Source organism: Schistocerca nitens, chromosome 3, assembly GCF_023898315.1.
Source record: "Schistocerca nitens isolate TAMUIC-IGC-003100 chromosome 3, iqSchNite1.1, whole genome shotgun sequence".
Classification (NCBI taxonomy): domain Eukaryota; kingdom Metazoa; phylum Arthropoda; class Insecta; order Orthoptera; family Acrididae; genus Schistocerca; species Schistocerca nitens.
Genome location: NC_064616.1, coordinates 127,506,186 through 127,526,905, shown reverse-complemented (window position 1 = coordinate 127,526,905; position 20,720 = coordinate 127,506,186). Strand labels below are relative to the sequence as shown.

Genomic DNA, 20,720 nt, shown 5'->3' with positions numbered 1-20,720 from the left:
CAAAAAGTTGTCCATGATGAATGTCGACAAGGTCACAAGGTGGTCAACAGAGGAGCGGCGGCGACAAAAGCCGCATTGAACATTGGTAAGTAGCCGTCAAGATTCAAGAATCCAAACTAACTGAGCGTTAACCATGCGCTCCATCACCTTACAGACATAGCTTGTAAGAGAAATGGGACGGTAACACGAAGGAAGGTGTTCCTATACCCAAACCCGGGAAGGATAGACAATGACGGTGTCAAGCCAACGCATGGGGACCTAACCTTCAGTCCAGACACGATTGTAGGCACGAAGAAGGAAGCTTTTGCCTGCCGGAGAAAGGTGTGCCAGCATCTGAACGTGAATGGCATCTGGCCCCAGAGCAGAGGACCGGGACAGTGCAAGTGCACGTTCGAGTTCCCGCATAGTAAAGGGGGCTTTATTATTTTCCATATTCAGCGAGTGGAAGGAGGGTCGCCTAGCCTCTTCTGCCTCTTTCCTGGTAAGGAAGGCAGGGTGGTAACGGACGGAGCTTGAAACCTCCGCGAAAAAGCGGCCGAAGGCGTTTGAGACATCGACAGGATCAACAAAGACCTCATTACCTGAAGTCAGGCCAGGTATCGAAGAGTGGGCCTTAATGCCCGACAGCCGGCGCAGGCCACCCCAGACGACAGAAGACGGAGTAAAACTGTTAAAGGAGCTGGTGAAAGAGGCCCAACAAGCTTTTTGTTGTCTTTGATGACTCTACGGGATTGCGCTCAGAATTGTTTGTATCCAATACAATTCGCCAACGTAGGATGGCGGCGAAAGGTTCGTGAAGCACGTCGTCGAGCACGAATAGCATCTCTACAAGCCTCGTTCCACCAGGGGACGGAAACGTGACGTGAAGAAGAGGTAGTACGAGGAATGGAACATTAGACAGCATTGATGATAACAGCCGTGAGGTATTCGACCTGACTGTCACAACTGAGAAAATCATGGTCCAGAAATATCGCCAGGGAGGAGTAAAGTCCCCAGTCAGCTTTCGGTATGTTCCAGCTCGAAGGACGTGGGGATGGGGTGTGGTGCAGGAGACAAATGACACAGGGGAAGTGGTCGCTCGAATAGGTGTCAGAAAGGACATACCACTCGAACCGACGGGCAAGAGTGGTAGAACAGATCGAGAGGTCCAAGTGGAAGTAGGTATGAGTAGAGTCCGAGAGGAAATTCGGGGCACCAGTATTGAGGCAGACAAGATTGAGATGGTTGAAGACATCCGCCAAGAGGGAGCCTCTCTGACAGGATGCAGGGCAGCCTCAAAGGGGAAGACGGGCATTGAAGTCGCCAAACAATAAAAACGGCAGAGGAAGCTGAACAATCAGGTGCATCATGTCAGCCCGACTAACTGAGGATGATGATGGAGTGTAGATGGTACAAACAGAAAAAGTAAAGGCAGAAAGAGTAATACGGACAGCTATTGCTTGGAGAGGGGTGGTCAATGGGATGGGATGGTAATAGACATCGTCCCAAACGAGCAACATGACCCCACCATGAGCTGGAATACCGTCCACAGGGGTGAGGTCAGACCACTCCGAGGTATAGTGGGTAAAAGCAAAACGGTCAGTCGGGCGCAACTTGGTTTCCTGGAGACCAAGGATGAGCGGACAGTGCAGGCGGAGGAGCAGTTGTAATTCCTCCCGATTAGATCGAATACCTCTTATGTTCCAATGGAACAAAGCCATCGCTAGTCAGAAAAAAGGGGGAATGAAACGGGTGAAGAGCTGGTCACCTCGACGGCCGCGGAGGGCCAGGTTTCGAGGGAACAACGCTACAACCGGCGGGAGGCAGATCCTGTTTCATCGAGTCGTCACCATCTGCGGCCGCTTTCCCGGGTTGCGTAGGAGGGGCATCATCATTCTCCGACGAGAGGCCAGCTGAGCGTCTGGCAGCAGAGTGTCCCGGCGAAACTGAGGACGGCCGGGAGCAGCGACTCGCATATGGAGCGTCAGATGAAGCGCGCCAGGGTGGAGAGGGGGATAAAGACTTCTTCTTGGAGGCCTTCTTGGAAGTCCGATGAGGCATGGGGATGGTGGACTGGACCCGAAGAAGGTTCTCAAGCGCGGGGTCCGTTTTGGAACGACGGACCACGGAAGCTGGGGTCCTAAACGTTTCCCCGATGGACGCCTGAGAAGAGGATTGCTTCTCAGGTGGGGGAGGGGGAGGGGGAGGGGGAGGGGGAGGGGGAGGAAGGGTGGCCCCTGGGGCAGAGGAGGCAGGGGGGGGGCAGGGGCTGCGAGGGAGGAGGATTTGGAAGGGAGGGATTTGGGAGGCGGAGGCATAGACCCCGGATGGGGTGAGGAGGTGGAGGGGGGACAGGATAGGGGTGAGGATACTGTGGAAGGAGTGGACACGACTGAGGCAAACGAAGTTGTTAACGTCACGGGATGGAGACAGTCATACTTCATCCTGGCCTCAGAATAAGAGAGACGATCCAAAGTTTTTAATTCTTGAATCTTCTTCTCCATCTGATACGCGGGGCAGTCTAAAGATATAGGCGAGTGGATGCCAGGACAATTGACGCACCGAGGTGGTGGGGTGCATGTATGTTCCTCACAAAGAGGACGTCCACAATCGCCACAAAGGGGCTCAGCCTCACACCGTGACGACATGTACCCAAAGCGCAAACACCGAAAGCAGCGCATAGGAGGTCGCACGTCGCACTGGTAGCACATCACCTTTACCTTCTCCGGGAGAATGTCCCCCTCGAAGGTGAGGATAAAGGCCCTGGTGTCGATTCGACGGTCTTTGGGGCCGCGCTGGACTCGCCGGACGAAATGCACGCCTCGACGCTCCAGGTTGGCCCTGAGCTCCTCCGCAGATTGCAGCAGGAGGTCCCGATGAAAACTAACCCCCTGCGTCCTATTCAGTGCCAGATGCGGGACAATGGACACTGGGATGTCCCCTAGTCGGTCACATGCCTGGAGTGCCGCCGACTGTTTGGCGGAGGTGGTCTTTATAAGAACGGACCCCGAACGCATTTTACTGAGAGCCTCGATTTCCCCAAAGATGTCCTCGATGTGCTGGACAAAGAACATGGACTTGGAGGTGATGAACGTCCCCCCATCGGTCTGAGAACAGACTAAATAGTGGGGGAAGTACTTCGCCCCAAGGCGGCGGGCCTGTCCTTCCTCCCAGGGAGTGGCCAAGGGGGAAAGAGCAGGAGAACTAGAACCAGAGACAGTACCTTTCTTTTTAAAAGACTCGACCGCAGATCGACCTGATACATGTTGACGTTTCATCTGCGAAACGTCCGCCCAATACCACCCACTCCGACCAGGGGCTCTGCCCATGGGCGCCACCCAGCCTCAGCAAGGGCCACCTGGCAGGATGACCATTGCTGGGAGTCCTGATGCCCCAAGGAGACGGGCATCTACTCCTTGGCCGACGTGGGGGGGGTGCAGCTCAGGTATCGGCAGTACGATCCCTGTGTTGTCAGGGGGCTACAACCTAGAGGGTACATGACGACCCCACCACAACGGGCTGGTTACCGTGCTGGATTTCGGGTGCCATGGAAAGTCCATCATGATCGTAGGTGCAGATGGGGACGCACTATGGGTGTAACTTGTACAACCCATCAGGCGTGTGGGCCCAATTTGAGGAATAATGGGTGTGGTTACAACGCCGTTACAATGCTGAGTGCCAAGGTCTTAGTGCACTGAGGACCAGTGATACACCACGTAAGGTGTCCTTCCCCAAAAGTCTCGTACTTCTGTAGAATTTTGAAAAAAGGAGGTCAAAGCCCAAGGGGGACCATCACATGGAAGGCCGAAACGGTTGAAACTCCTTTTAGTCGCCTCTTACGACAGGCAGGAATACCTCGGGCCTATTCTTACCCCGGACCTGCAGGGGGAGGCACGTAGATGGGTCACCATCTGGGTGTGTTTAGTGCTGCTGGCAAGCGGGGTGTACTCAACTCTTGCGAGACCAATTGAGAAGATATTTGGTTGAGAAGTAGCGACACTGGTTACGAAAACTGACAATGGCTGAAATATCAGTCTGGTGCAAAATAGCACAGGTCTTTGTGAAACCACAGGCAACATGGTTTCTGCCTGTCGTCTTTTAATCTTGGCATTTCCAAGGTCCACAACTCCACATGGTCATATTGAACCAAAACACCAGAAAGATGTCATGGAGACCTAGAGTGATTCAAGAGGTGGCTGACAGATACAAAGGTTAAAGCAAACAGCCACCCAGCTTATGGCAACTCAGATGAGGCAGCAACTTGGACAGTTCGTAGCTGAAGTTAATGATACACACCCATTACCCCAAAGCTGTTGGGATGTATCCGGAATAGAACATTGGGTGGACCTTCAGATTAATTGGATAAATATAACAACTGCCAGCAAGGATACACCAGCCATACTCATTCTTACAGGAATTCATGTAAGCAAATAGCTAAGCCATAAGTCAGAAATTGTATCTAGCCTCAGAAGATGTGTCTGGGATCACAGCACTACAGCCACTCCACCAGACAATGGAAATTAAAGACGGTAAATAAATAGTGGAAAAATGACCAGGATGGGTGATGATCCCATTCAACTGGATGCAAACACCTGTGGCCCTCTCATTCTGAACAACAATGGTGCCATCTCCTGTCTGTTCTGACGGTGACACCGTAAGTGTTGCTGTCACTTCCGTCCAACCACAGCCGCTGCACTCGACTGCCCTGCATTGATGGCTCTGTCTGCCATACTACCAATCACATCCTCTCACAGTCATCATTGCCGAAATTGAACTGCTGCTGTTAGGTGTGCACCTCCACCAGAACAAGAACATCTCAGAAGTGAAAGAAAGGACAGACGGACCCCAGGAATTCAAAGGAAGCTGAGCCACATGGGTCAATAAACTGAAATGAGAATCCCTGAAAGGAAGACAGTATTCATTTTGTGGAACACTATTGAGAAAATTTGGAGAACTGTCATTTGTGGCTAACTGCAGGACAGTTCTACTGCCACAATATTTGTTTCATGTAAGGACCATAAAAACAAGGTAAGAGGAATTAGTGCTCATCCATTTGCAAGTGGAATAGGAAAGGAAGAGACTAGTAATGGTACATGGTATTCTCCACCATATATTATATGGTGGCTTGCAGAGTATGTATTATGTATGTATGTATATATGCATGCATGTGTGTATGTGCAGGTGCAGGTGCAGGTGCAGGTATAGATATAAATGTAGACATCATCGACAGAAACAGAAGAAATTTCAGATTTGCCCCAAGAAAGTGAGCTGTTTGCAACTAATGCCACACACCAAGTCATTAATATATACAACAATCTCAAGCTATTTATAAATGACATGGTAATAAATGAGAAAGTGTTATCTCAAAATAACTCTAGCTATATGTAGTCTAGTATTGACAAAATATTAGCTTCATGCTAAGATTGGCATCTAGGTCTTAATGGAGAGAAATGTGAGGCTGTGCACATCATGAAATGAAATGTGAAAATATAGATGCTTATAAACAGACAATTAATGAGTCGCAACTGGAACCTGTCATGTCATGTAAGTACCTGGAAGTATAAACAAAAGGTGATATGAAGTAGAATAATCTCACAGAGTAAGTTGTAGGTATAAGTGGCAGGGATCAATTTACAGGAAAAATAGTAGGACATTGCAGTTTGTCTGTGAAAGGGATTGCTTACAAAACATCAGAACACTGCTAAACTGTGCATGTAATCCAAATTATATTTAGCTAATAGAAGGCATTAGGCATAGACAGAGAAAAGCACCGTGAACAGTCAGATTACTCTACCTTGGAGGAGAGTTCAACGAAAAGGCCAAATTTTTTTTAATTAGTAGAGGTTTGAAAGAACAGAAACAAGTCTCTCATAAAAAATTACTGGCAACAATCCATGAACTGAATTTTGGAGTCAGTCCTTTGAATATTCTTCAGTTACATACTGGTGCTGTGGAAACCATGTACATACAATTACACACAAAGGCATTTAAGCAATCAATTCACAGAAGGGGCAGCAGAAAAATAAGTGAGAAAAACTTTGCAATTCACTATAAATTATCTAGAAAATTATCCTTTTCATTGTAACATATTTCAGAGTACCTATTTAACTCTAAGAGTACAGTATATGAACACACAGAATTTAATGATGATGCTAACCCATTGAAATGATTTTTATCCTTTGTTCTTCAGGTTGCTGCTGGTGCAGTGGGATTAGCGCAACGAGCACTGGATGAGGCAACAAAATACTCTCTTGAGAGGAAGACATTTGGAACTACTATTGCAAATCATCAAGTAAGTAAAGGCAGCAAAGCTATAAGTTTCATCAGTTTACTTACTCCTTTTACTTTTGAAGCAGTGTCATAAGCAGTTTCATTCTTGAATTGTCGTCTCATCTGGTTAGAAATAATAATTAATAGAGTGTACTTCTGGTGAGTAAATTTCTAAAAAGTATTTAATTTTAATTTTGGAAACAAATACCTTATAAAAATTTAAACATTTCTTAATGCCTAAGAAACGAAAATGAACCTCTGAGTATAATTTTTGTATTTCAATTTCCAGTGAAGCATCTAAATCAAGTCTGAGGAAGCAACACTAGATAAACAAAAATATGCTAATGTATTCCACATCCTCAAGGATCAGACAGGGTTTTGAAATTTTGTTATTATATTAGATATACTGTCATGTCACTATACAAGTACTTCCCTCAAAAAGACTTTCAACTACATAAAACTGTGAAAGTTAGGAAAACTACATTTTGAATGCAGGGTAGATAGGTAATTTCACAGTAAAACTATGTAAGATGTGGTTTTTCATGGGCAATGTGTGTCCTGCGATTATCACTGTGGAGTATAATGCAGAATAATTTGATAAAGATTCCGAACCCACTTCTTATTGTTTGTTCAGTTTCACAACTGTCAACATTAATGATGGTTCTAAGACAGTAATTAAGTAATTAAAAGTGAAATTTTTTTTGAATATAGATGCTTAAAGTTGTTTCTTTTATACTGAAACGTTTCACTACTTAGCCAACGCAAATAAGTAATCAGGGCAAGTCTCATCTACATAGTTCAGAGAAGCTTGTATTCAGGATAGGGCAGGGGGAGGATCGAGATGGCACAGGTCAAGCATGTTGTGCTCAGTATATGTTCAGCCACTGGGTGGTCAGCACTCCTCTTGGACAAATTTTGATGACAGCTAATCATCTGGATGGACAGCTGGTGGGTGGTCATGCCCTATACCTTCTCAAAACTTCTTGCCACATGGTCATATCCCTGTAGAAGACCCAGGTGCAACATATGTTCTATATACCCACCCAGTACATCCTATTTCAGTCATAGGTGTTTCCTCTCCTATCAGTGGCATGGTCATCTGTGAAAGCAGGCACATCATATACAACTATACTGTAACCTTTGTGCAGCTTGTTATGTGATTATAACCACCAATTATCTGTCCACTCAAATGTAGGGCCACTGTCAAACTGTGGCCAAGATCAGAGTTGACCACTTAAAGCCCAAACATGTGGTTAAACACAATATTCTTGACTTCACAGGCTGCCTCACAAGGTGAGTTTTATAGATCCATCCCCTTCCCTGCCCCACGCAGAGACCATCTTCTCTGTATTACATGGATGGGAATTGTGCTTAAAACTTGTCCTTCAAGACTGCATTATTCCTGGCCTCAGAGTCTGGTAGCCTCTGCCCACACCCACCTCCAATTTTGTCTCTGTAAGCTGCTCTTAACTGATTTTACACTCACATCGTCCTCTCACCAGTCTCCTCTTCCTCTGTCCTTTATCACCCTCTCAGCCCTCTCCTCCATGTCATTGTGTCCCACACACACCTGGATCATAAGTTTATAAAGGAACTTTTATAAAAATTATAGATTGTGTGCTATAATTATAAACCACTTTAAATTTCTTATGTCATTATATTTGGTTTTTTGTCTACTAGCAAATGGAAATTATTATTTTTAGTATAAAAATTAACTGAAGCTTAGCATAGATACTTCAGTGTTCATCAGGTTCACAACTGCACATCTCAATACAGTAGTTGGAAAGGAATAGACTGTCCCCATGATACTCATTTTTTTTTATTTTACAAAATATGGTAACCTTAGCCCATGCATAGTGTGAAAAATAAGTGAGGACTTTGATCACAGCAAAACTTTCTTAGCTGAAATACACATATATATCATATCACACAAGTAATTACATAGGCCTTCCATATATTTAATAGAGTGCAAAAAATATTAAGTTTTCGGAAGTACACATTTAAAGAACATCAAAAGTACATATTTATCATTTTCAAGAGTTAGTCACATACAGATTAATTCTAATTGTATTTCACTGAACCTCTGGCACTTTTGAACAATTATTGAATATCGGTTTTTGCAGATTTAAATATTTCTGAGAAGGGCACACTTTTATAGTTCACTGTCAGCTGGAGTTATGACTTTATTAACACAAGAAACAGATGTTCAACAAATTTAGACCTCTTATCCTTCACAAATGAAATGATTTGCTTTGCAAAGGCATTGGAGCCAGGGATACTTAACAAGAATCCTACCATTCTCGAAATATTTGATACACCTTACTTAGGTCTAAAGAAAATAATTTATGCCAGTTTGCAACATGATCACTATCTTATTTTTCACACTGCTGCTAACGTATTCTCAGTGACAGCTGAACTCCTCATACAGGCCAATACAAGCCAATATTTTCACCTAGGTAAAACAGTTCTACAGCCTTTCCAGAATCTTTGAACATAATCCCTTTCTGCAGAGCAAATGCTGTAAGGGTTGCATAGTTGCTGTCCTCCATCGTACACCTTTTTTGAAAAAAAAGGAAGCATATTCCTATAAAAAGAGACTTCTCAGTTCTAAAATTCAGCAAAGCAAAAGAACTGCTAAATGTATTGTCTACTCTATTAAAGAAAAACAAATTAAAATCCTTAGTTACTTTTGTATGTCTCTAGTTGACTCAAGTCTTTTCTGACAATTTTGAGGTGAGATGGCCTATGTAAAGAATGGTATACAGATATTTGCTGATTCCAGAAAATATATACTGTTTTGAAAATTGGCTAGATTAGATTTTACTGTTTTAAGGGACTATAAAACTTGACTGTTTCCTGATATAAGGAAAGTGTTGAAGATCGGTAAATAATAAAAATATATGGAACCCTCCTACGATTCCACTTTGGGATTACCCTAACTATGAGCATGGCATCTATCTTGAAAATAAGTTGATATTATTATAAATTATCCACTATCTTAAACAGTGGCCGAATTAATAAATAATGGGTGTAATCTGATTTGGAAAAAATATATTAATAAAAGTACTGTGTCAGAGTTCAGAATATAGCAAGCACAAAGGCAAAATAGACAAAGTTTTGACCAACATAACTTATGGAATAACGTAGGCATTGAAAATTAATTGGTTTCAGGTAACTGAAAGTATGCTTGCTCTAAGAGAAGAATATCTGCTGTCAAATGAGTGGTAACAATACCTTGGATTCTATGGATTAGCTCAAAATGTTTCTCCATTACTTACTGTAGAAGAATTTTCAGTTACCTTTAACTTCTAATCAAGTGAGCTTCCTGTAAAACTAATTGCAGCATTGCAATCAATCAGTGGGACCAACTGAACCCTGAATTTAAGGAGAACTTTGTCAAAATACAGTAACATATCCCTCTGCATTTTGTATATTTCATATCCAGGTGTACTGAAAATACACTAAAAAAATCTAGTTATTCATGGGAGAAGAAAATATAACAGATGGAAGAGTTCCAACTTGTTATGTCTCAAGTGAACACACAGGCAGATAACACTGACATCATTGTCAATAGATGCTTCTGCGACAGTAAAGCATAATTTCTTGTCAAAATTCACATTGTTTGGGGATGAAAGTGTAATCCCTAGATAGTGCTTGAATACCTGATTCCTTTATTCATTGAACTACTTACATAATTGCTCATTTTATCATTGTCTTTCCAGATCATCTTGATTTGATGATTTGATTTGATTTATTTCGTGTTCCATAGGTCCAACTCTGTTGGATACACAAGGACATGGAACGAGTCAGTTTTTTACAAATACAATCTGATAATCTTATAGCATATACAGAAATTTGAGTACATAATTATATAAAAATTTATACAGTAAATTCTTTGGGCAGCAATACAGAAAAAGAAAATACATATTTTCTTAGAATCATTAAAACACTACAGAAAACAGATACAGAGCACACACAGATACAGAGCTCAGGTTAAATCAAATTCTTAGTGGCATGATGTCAACTTGTATTATATAATATTAAAATATTACAATTTATTTAGTTAAAAATTCATCTAGACTGTAAAAAGCTTTTTCTAGCAGAAATATTTTTGGTGCTTTCTTAAACTCACTCTTGTTATGAATCTTTGTCTTTATTTCAGAAGGAAGAGCATTGAAGAGTTTTGCTCCAGTGTAGTGGACACCCTTTTGTGCTAAGCTCAAATTTCTGAGTTCACTGTATGTCATTCTTCCTCCATGTGTTATGCTCATGATAATTACTGTTTGGTTGAAATATATCTATATTTTTACAAACAAAACACATGAGAGAAAAAATATATTGGCATGTAGTTGTGTATATTTTAAGATTACGAAAACTATTTCTACAAGAGTCTCTTGGGCGCAATCCACATATAATTCTTAAAGCTCGCTTCTGTGCAATGAACACTTTCCTTGCTAATGGCTGGTTATGGAATTATTTTTTGGGGCACTCAATGAGAGAATGAAAATAGCCATAATATGCCACTTTTCCAGTGTTAGGTTCAACACATGTAGTGAAAACCCGTAAAGCATAGGTAGTAGAGCTAAGCCTCTTACAGAGATCAATAATATGTGAAGACCAGTTCATTTTCTTGTCAACGTGCACTCCAAGAAATTTTGTTGTTTCCATTCTAACTATTGGTTGATTACCACATGTCACACTTATCTCTATCTCTTTTTCTGTTTTTGTACAGAATTGAATAAAGCTGGTCTTACTGGAATTTAATGAGAGACCATTCACCTTGAATCAATTAACCATATCAGAGTATGTGATTAATGAGTTCCTCAAGATTGTTGTCTGTTGTACTGCTCATAAAAATTGTGGTATCATCAGCAAATAATGTAAATTTACACGGCAGGCTTGTACATGATGGTAGATCATTTATAAAAAATCAGGAATAATAGTGGCCCAAGAATTGAGCCCTGGGGCACTCCACATGTAATGGAACTCCATTCAGAATCTGAGGAAGTGTCACATACTCCACCCGAGCTATTCAACACAACTTTTTGTTTTCTGTCTTGAAGATATGACTGTAGCCAATTGCCTGCAACACCACTTATTCCTACTAATTTTGCTTTTTGCAAGAGAATCTGGTGATGAACACAGTCAAACACTTTGGATAAATCACAGAAGATACCAAGTGCTAGCATTTTTTCATTAAGGGTTTCTAGGACTTCATTTGCAAGTGCGTAGACTGTGTCTTCTGTTGAACGGCCCTTTTGAAAGCCAAATTGGCTCTTGCCGAGAACTCCATTCTTCATGAGATGATCAGTAATTCTTACATGTATTAGCTTTTCTAGAATTTTGGAGAAAGCTGTCAGCAAAGAGATAGGTCGATAGTTAGTTCAGCTTTATTGCCCTTTTTGTACAGGGGCTTCACAATGGCATACTTAAGTCTACTGGGAACAACACCTTTCTGAAGGGAAGCATTGAAAATATTACTAGATATATTATCAACCCCTGCAGAATTCGTACTTTTTAGAGACATGATGATTTTTTGAATTTCTTCTACAGTGACAGGATTAAGGTGCATTTCTGAAATTTTGTCAAGCTGTATATTCAAACACAGAGTTACAGCTTCATCAACATTGGGCTTGCAACCAATCTGTTGAGTTACTGATAGGAAATGTTTATTAAAAATCTCAGCCACCATTTTGGGGTTATCTACTAGGATACCTTCATATCTGATATTATTTATATCTTCTTTACTTGTTGTAAATCTTCCCGTTTCTTTTTTTACAATGCTCCAAATTGCTTTTATTTTATTATTAGAATTATCTATTTTCTTCTCATAATAAAGGGCTTTTGATTTCTGTATTAGTTTCTTCAAAATTTTACAGTATATTCTAGTGTTCCCATTTTTCTACATCTTTACAGAATCTTATTGCAGCATAAGTTTCCCTTTTGGTTTTACATGACTGTTTTATACCTTTTGTAATCCAAGGCTTTCTTACAGAATTGGAAGCACTGTTTCTGACCCATTTCTTGGGAAATATTTCTTCAAAAAGAGCACAGAATTCATTTATGAAACAGTTAAATTTATTATCAACATCATCATGGCTATATACTAAAGACCAATCCATTTGCTGCAACCTGTGGTTGAAAGTTCCTTTCGCCTCTTCATTAATTACTCTTATGAATTTCCATTGAGGAAATTCTTTTTTGAACAGATTAATGTCATAAATAGTGATAATTTGTCCATGATCTGAAAGCCCACTTATAACCTGCCTGACAATATAATTCTGATGTCTATTTACATCTAAAAAAATGTTGTCTATCATAGTTTGGCACTCAGATGAAATTCTTGTTGGGAAGTTTATTACTGATGTCAGATTGTGTAAGGTCATCACAATCTCAAAGTCTATTTTATTCTTATTTTCTGTCAAAAAGTTTATATTGAAATCACCTAATACTACAATATCCTTCGCTTTTGAAAGTAACCATGACAGAAGGAGTTCCATTGAATGCAGAAAAGTTTTTATGTCACCTGAAGGAGCCCTGTAGACAGCCAACACTATTATTGGGTAGAATTTAGTTGTTATTTCTGTGGCACATGCCTCAAATTGTTGTTCCACACAATATTTCTTAATATCTATAGCTTTGTATGCTACACTATCCTTAACATAAATTGCTACTCCACCTTTATCTTTACTTTCCCTACCGTAGTATGTTACTAAAGTATAACTTACTATAGATGGCAAGGCACATTTATCAGTAACATGGTGCTCAGTTAAGCACAAAATCTGGGCATTATTTATATTGTCCTTTTCACTAATGTTAATAAGGAGTTGATCTGCTTTGTTTAAGAGGCCCCTTATATTTTGATGAAAGAAAGAGATGCCTTCCTTTTGCTTTTGATTTTTCATTCTATTAGTGCTGTTACCTGACTGAGAATCCATTGGAGTCTGCCTTGAGACAGGAGACACCTGACAGTACCTACTGTTATCCCTTCTTTTTCTTCAGGCCCACACACAAAAAATCGTTCAGATGAGAAGGAGGCTCAGCATTTCTTCTGTCCAACAGCCTTCTATTTGTTGTTGTTGATGGTGGTGGTGCTGTTTCTGACACTTCAAATGTTGGTTCTACCACTACTGCTGTGTTTCCTTGTGAACTTTGAGTCTTCTCGTTTGTTATTTTCATCTAAAATAATACTTGGCTGATGAGGAACAGTAGTTCTTTTGTTCTTCAAATCGATGTCCACTGTTCTTTCTGTTAAAATTTGGTCTTTTTTTTACATATTTTGCTGCTGCTGATGAAGTTTCTAATGAATTTTTTTAAGCGTTTTCGTTATGGAGTCAGGCGATGGCGATGCAATTATCGTTTTGGTTTTTAATTTATTTTGGTGGTTTTTTATTACCCTGGTTATCAGGCTTGTCAGATATTCTTTCCCCAAGCCATTCAGGTGAAGTCCGTGTTGCATGTGGAATCTATGTCCAATACTGCTTACATCAACGCATTTCACGTTCTTAAAATGTCTTCAGAGTTTTGCAAACTGACTGTTGGCACTTTCTATTTCCCTGTTAACACATGACCATCTTACAAGATCATAGTGATGCGGAATATTGACAAGTATTACATTAGTGTGAGTGAGGTTCCTCAGACACTGTTTAAGATCGCGCGTTGCACTCGCTGTTTCATTTTTGTAGACATCGTTTGCGCCTCCCATAAGTACAACGAAGTCTTTATCATGCAGATTTTTTGCCTCTGCAGACTCAGTCATTTTTTTAATTTCGCTAAGTGGGGCTTCCGGTTTCACTATACCACACGAAAATGTTTTAGTTGTTTCTTTTAGTTTACTCGGAAGACCACAACCATGGCTGTCTGAAAACACAAACAGTTTCCTGTTATTGGAGTTCACAATTTGCGAATCGTTTTGTATTGTTTTACTACACACTTTGACACAATTTTTGGTCAGCACATTTATATTGACCTCCTTCACAGTTGTTTGCATCAGTAAATTTTCTCCTCTTACCTTATTCCCCACAGTGCCTTTTTGCTTTTCCCATCGTTCATGCGAACTGTAAGTTGCATTTTCACTATCGGCGAGCTATTGATTAAGCATTTTAATATTTTACACAGGTTTCTCCATCTACAAAATTATAAAAATGTACATGTATTTCTCACTTTTGTTATGCTCAGAGAAACATGCTACTGTTTCTGTATTCGTTTTACTCTGACACTGCTTCATTATTTTTCAACTAATGGTGTCATCATAGGCCTCTCAGCACATTGCTATAGTATTTTTGATGTGTCTTGAAAAATATGGTGGGGTAGAGTGTAAACAACCTTTACAGAGAATTGCTAATGTGCAACCATCTATTCATTCAAGTCACTAACTGAATTGTGGAAGAACCTAGAGCTATGCAAAATTTGAGTCACTGCTTGGAGGAAAAAACCACCTACAATGGGAGGAAGAAATGAAATTAACATCAGATATCCTCTCAAATCATGAAATTTATTTCAGTGACTACAAATTTGAGTCTAATTTACAAAGAACTTGGCAGTATGAACCCACATATCAATACAATGTTGCACCACTTCTAACTTGAATACATGCAGTGGTTTGGTTTGAAAGTGTCATATTGCTGTTGTATCTGTATGGCTTACTAATGTTTTAAATTGTTCTTGATATTCCTGATACTAGCATTGGGTTCAAGTTGACATATAAATTGTACCCACGCATATTCTGTTAGGGACAGATCTGGAGCCAGTCGGAGTGGCCGTGTGGTTCTAGGTGCTACAGTCTGGAACCGAGCGACCGCTACGGTCGCAGGTTCGAATCCTGCCTCGGGCATGGATTTGTGTGATGTCCTTAGGTTAGTTAGGTTTAATTAGTTCTAAGTTCTAGGTGACTGATGACTTTAGAAGTCTAGTCGCATAGTGCTCAGAGACATTTGAACCATTTGACAGATCTGGAGATCTTGTTGACCATGGAAGTGCCACAACATAATGCACACAGTTCATAGATGTGTGCTGTGTGTGGACAAGCATTGTCCTGTTGAAAAATGACACCTGATAATGTGTCATTGGTGATAACGCATAAGGATGCAGGATGACTTAACTTACCATCATGCTGTAAGAGTTTCATTGACCACTACCATCCATGACCTGAAGCCATACTCCCCACACCATGAGGCTAAGAGTAACACTGCTGAACCTCTCCAAAAGATCAGAAGAATGCTACTCTCCCCGTATGCCCACTATCCTCACCAAGGACACTCATTTGAAATTCATTGCTGAACACATTGTGATGCCATTCATCAGCAGTTAATGCTTCCTGGTTGTGGCACCCCTCTAAATGCAGCTGTTTATGTTGTTGTGTTAACACCAACCTATGCATGAGACAGTTGCCTAGTCAGCCTGCTGCGAGTCTCTGACCACTGATGTGGATTGACACAAAATAATGCAGGGAGTCCATTACTTGGTCTCTGATGATAGATGCAGATGTGCAGTGGTTACAATATTTTTGATGCACAATATGGCGATCCTCCATTGTGGTGGTGAGATGCGGTAGACTAGAACCTTGAAGAAGAGTATGCCTGCATTCATATTTCCATGCAGTCTAACATCATCAGGCCTCTGTCACATACGAATGTCCATCAAATCTGAATATTGCACAATTCAACCAGCTGACCAAATGGAGACACACATTGAGGCCCCCATTCAAACTCTGTCATGTGTGGTCTCACATGAGAATTCAGTATCTCTGTGTCCTTGACAGTGATCATTCAACATGTGATGCTGTTTCAACCCCTTATATACTCTACCAGGCCTAATAACAACACAAAACACAAAAACAGTTTTAGTATCCCTCCAAGCGATCATCACAATGGAGGCAGACGATCTGGTAGGATTAATGTAGTGGGATAGTGCAGAAACCTGCCATGGAGGGCAGATCCACTGTCACCTGCGGGTGACAGTAGGCAGGGCGGGCCAGTGTTTACTCAGGATTTGACCACCATGGACCTCACGTAGCGTATCTTGCAGTGTGTTGTGCTGAGTGCTTAGCCATTAGCTGTTTACATGAAGTATGCATCGAATTCTTCCTGTGCTTGTCTCTCTGTGGGTTTGGACACACTACTTCCTGTAGATTGACTTGCAGAGTGAGATCATTTCACCCTCAAGGGGTTCTGTTCCCCAGTTATTATTTAGTCACCATCAGCCCATGAAGTATCCTTGCTGACTGTGTAGTGAAGTGACACTATCACCAGTTTAGTACCTGCACAGGCATGATAAAGGACATACTTATGTGTGTTATATGTCTATATTTTCCTTCCCTTTTTCAAAGTGTACACTGGGTCTGCTATGTACTCAGTGTTCCTGCAGTGCTGGCAGTAATGGTTGTGCCTACAAAGAAGCAGCAACAGCTGCCACAGCAAAAGGAGCAGATGCATGCACACACAACCCTGAATACAGACTTGCTTTGTACTCCAGCTTCAGCAGTGGCACCCCTGTTTCATTTTCTGTGTTGCTCCTGCCACCCTTGATGTCACTTACTGGTTTCAGTGAATTAACAGAAAGGTGGGAGAATTACCTGTGTCAGTTCTTGCTGCACTGCGAGGTAAGGAATATCATTCGTTTAACTGATAACCTGGGAGCCTTGATGTTGTCCAGCAGTGCATATCTATATGAAGCTGTCCAAAATTTGAAGCACTCCACTAAGCATGACAAACTTCCCATTGATGAGCTTTGTTGGTTGCTTATGCAGTATTTTGGACAGCAAACTCATGTAATGGTGGTGAGGTTGCAGTGCAACCAACACCACAAGTGCAGTGGGCAGTCATTTACAGCCTGGATCACCAATTTACAGGGTGTTTCATGCAAGGGTCATTTTGACTGTCCCAAATGTATTACAAGCATGTCTCAAATTAGCAAGTTGGCACAAAAGGTAAGATTAACTACTGATTCTGAGGTTCAGACTAGGGCATTACCTTTTCCCACTCTTCTTTAGCCATTGTTGCCCAAATTGTGCATGAGCTTATGAAGGCAGCAAGGGATATCCTTTCTGATGAATGGCCATGTGTTGCCACCATTGACGATGCCAGTGCAGTGGCGTTGTGGTGTTGCCTGTTCTCTCCCATGCTGAGCTCGGCAGGCTTGTACCACTCGCAGCATCGTAATTCGAGCCAACGGCGTTTTTTGGGTCCTTGGTATTGTTCTGCATCCTCTCATTTGAAGAGCCAATATTTTGACATATGGCCTCCACATGCAGGCTGTTGATGGTGTTCCACTGTACACACTGACATTTTTTGCCACGACTACTTTACATGCTGGATAAATCCACGAGTTTTGTGTCCTAATTCCATAGCTGCAAAAGTTATAGCAACAAGTACTGACCAAATTCTTGTGAACTAGGCTCTTCACATTTTTCCTAGAAGAAGAGGTCAATTGATGTCATTTCTAGTGAATGAGTTAAGTTGTTTGCAGTGGTGCCTGTCTTCTTTGCTAAGACTTGCAATGGCAAGTCAGTTTATGCTTCGATGACTGCATGGCTGTGGGCTGGAAGTTTATGAAATCATAATACATGTAAATATTGTTCAGGGAGAATTCAGGGCCTGCAAATGTACATGGAGCTAGAAGTACTTATGACAGAATCTAGTCACCCATATTTTCATGCGTGAAAACGTTTTGCAATTGCAGCTCTATTAACAATGTGTAATGCATTATGAGAAGATCCGTTAGTACAGTGTAAATTTGTTCCGACAAATTTTTTTCTATATCCTCTGTCACATCTAAATCCAAATGTGAAACCACAGTACTGAATCTATCAATGTTATTGAGTGTATGATGTTGCTGAAATATGCATTCAGCCTGCATCAACCAGAGCTGAGACTATGGGGAGGTTAGCATTTTTCTGTTGCGCATATGTAATCCCATCTTGAGTGTTTTCATCTGTAATTCTGTACTGCAGTGGATCAATAATTGTGGATGGTGATCCTGGGTCTTTTCCTTATTTTTTGGGATCACAACTTTTGTTAAATAACTGAGCAATTATTTTGTGTGAATAAAATGTAAGTCATTTTACTAAATCAAATGAGAGTCAACTTTTCTTTTTAATTTTACTCGAAGCACTACGGGACTTAACATCTGAGGTCATCAGTCCCCTAGACTTAGCTAGGTTTAAGTAGTTCTAACCTAGGGACATCCCACACATCTTTGCCGGAGACAGGATTCAAACCTGTGACCATAGCAGCAGCGCAGTTTCAGACTCATGTGCCTAGAACTGCTCAGCCTCAGTGGCTGGCTGAGAGTAAGCAGTTATAACTGTGCCAAATGCAGCAAAGGTGTTTTTGTACATTCAGCAGTGGGCTTGCTCATTTGTTTTGGTGAAGTGGATTAATGACACTGGCACATGCCTAACAACAACTCATCTAAAGAGTGAGCTATGCTTCTTCCATTACTTAGATTTCTACCAAGGACTTTCCATTAACACACTAACTTTATATAGCGTAGTACACTCATAAGCTGCTGAGTGAAATATATAGCATCTGCTACTTTGTATTTATAATGCTCAGCTGAACATGTGATCTGATAATCGTGAGAACTGTATGCTTTGTGCCTGTGAACCCACTTATTTTGTATAACCTTCCCTTAAGAAGATAGAAATGTAAGGGGCTACTTTTTATGCAAAACTCAATTGTGAAAACAATTTCACAGTTTCGACTAAACACAGCAATAGCCAGTTTTTAAAGAATTGGGAATAATGTCTGTCCAGTGAATTTGCATTTTAGAGACAGAAATAGTTGTATATCCATGAATGATACCATTTAATTTAAATGACATTCTGGTGAGTCGTCATAACTGTACCATTGCTCAAATACATCTGACAGATGAGAGACTGAATAAATGCCACGGCAGTGTAAGGAATATGGGCAGCATATTATACAGGGTGTTACAAAAAGGTACGGCCAAACTTTCAGGAAACATTCCTCACCACAAAGAAAAAAAATATGTGTCCAGAAACGCTTCCATTCCATGTTAGAGTTTATTTTATTACTTCTCTTCAAATCACATTAACCATGGAATGGAAACACACAGCAACAGAATGTACCAGTATGACTTCGAACACTTTGTTACAGGAAACGTTCAAACGTCCTCCATTAGCGAGGATACACGCATCCACCCTGATGCAGACCTGGAGAATGGCGTATTGTATCACAGCCGTCCAAAATACGAGCACGAAGAGTCTCTACATTTGGTACCGGGGTTGCGTAGACAAGAGCTTTCAAATACCCCATAACTGAAAGTCAAGAGGGTTGAGGTCAGGAGAGCGTGGAGGCCATGGAATTGGTCCGCCTCTACCAATCCATTGGTCACCGAATCTGTTGTTGAGAAGCATACGAACACTTCGACTGAAATGTGGAGGAGCTACATCGTGCATGAACCGCATGTGTCGTACTTGTAAAGGCACATGTTCTAGCAGCACGGGAAGAGTATCCCGTATGTTCTTCCACCTACGCTCAATGGAGCATGTTGTCATGATTTCAAACTAAAATGAGCACTAACATGGAAATTAAGGGTTTCCGGACAATGTCCACATAACATATTTTCTTTATTTGTGTGCGAGGAATGTTTCCTGAAAGTTTGGCCGTACCTTTTTGTAACACCCTGTATAATAAACTATCAGGTTCAATTAAAAATGGGGATTGAAGACAGAGCTCCTTTATAAGGTATGTCAACAGTAGACTACTCTGGCATAATTTCTACTCAGTGAATTAGTTCCTGGAGACCCACTCTCACTCGCACTCTGTGGCCGAGCGGTTCTAGACGCTTCAGTCAGGAGCTGTGCTGCTGCTGCTGCTGCTGCTGCGGTCACAGGTTCGAATCCTGCCTCTGGCATGGATGTGTGTGATGTCCTTAGAACTGCTTAAACCTAACCAACTTAAGTGTAGGGGACTGATTATCTCAGATTTTAAGTCCTGTAGTGCTTAGAGCCATTTGAACAGAGAGGGGGATAGGATGGAGAAACTTAAAAAGTAAGGACATGTCATACAGGCCTGATGATAAGAAGTATCTAGTTGTTGTGAGGATGAGGAGTGATTTAAATGGAGAAGAAATAGAAAGAAGGAGGCTGAAGGTAGAACATTGGTAAGCATTGTGCAAGCTTCAGTGCAAACATGATTATGACTGCATGAGAAGTGAAGATGGATTAGAAGAAGACAAATTAATAGTGCAGTTAAGAACTAGGAAAAAAAGGATGTAAGGAAAAGAGAGAGAAAGAGGTGAGGGAATATGGAAAAAGTAATAGTAATAAAGACATTAGTGAAACATAATAAACGAAAAAATATGATGAAAAAAGTTGGGTATATGTGACTTTGACAGTGCCCCAAATACCATCAGCCTGTAAAGTTACAATGTTGGAACAAACTATTACTACATTAGCTAAAAATGGCTCGACTACAAGTCTCTGGAGCTGTACCTTGGAGGAGGGC

The 20,720-nt window shown here is 41.2% G+C and overlaps 1 protein-coding gene across 1 annotated transcript in view; it reads left to right on the top strand.

Annotated features, from left to right (window-relative positions):
• Window positions 1–20,720, top strand: part of LOC126248070 (probable medium-chain specific acyl-CoA dehydrogenase, mitochondrial) — a 209,362-nt gene that overhangs the window by 147,438 nt on the left and 41,204 nt on the right. Inside the window, exon 9 of the mRNA XM_049948721.1 lies at window positions 6,170–6,271. Within this exon, the coding sequence (XP_049804678.1) occupies window positions 6,170–6,271 (102 nt within the window). The remainder of the gene's footprint in view (window positions 1–6,169; window positions 6,272–20,720) is intronic.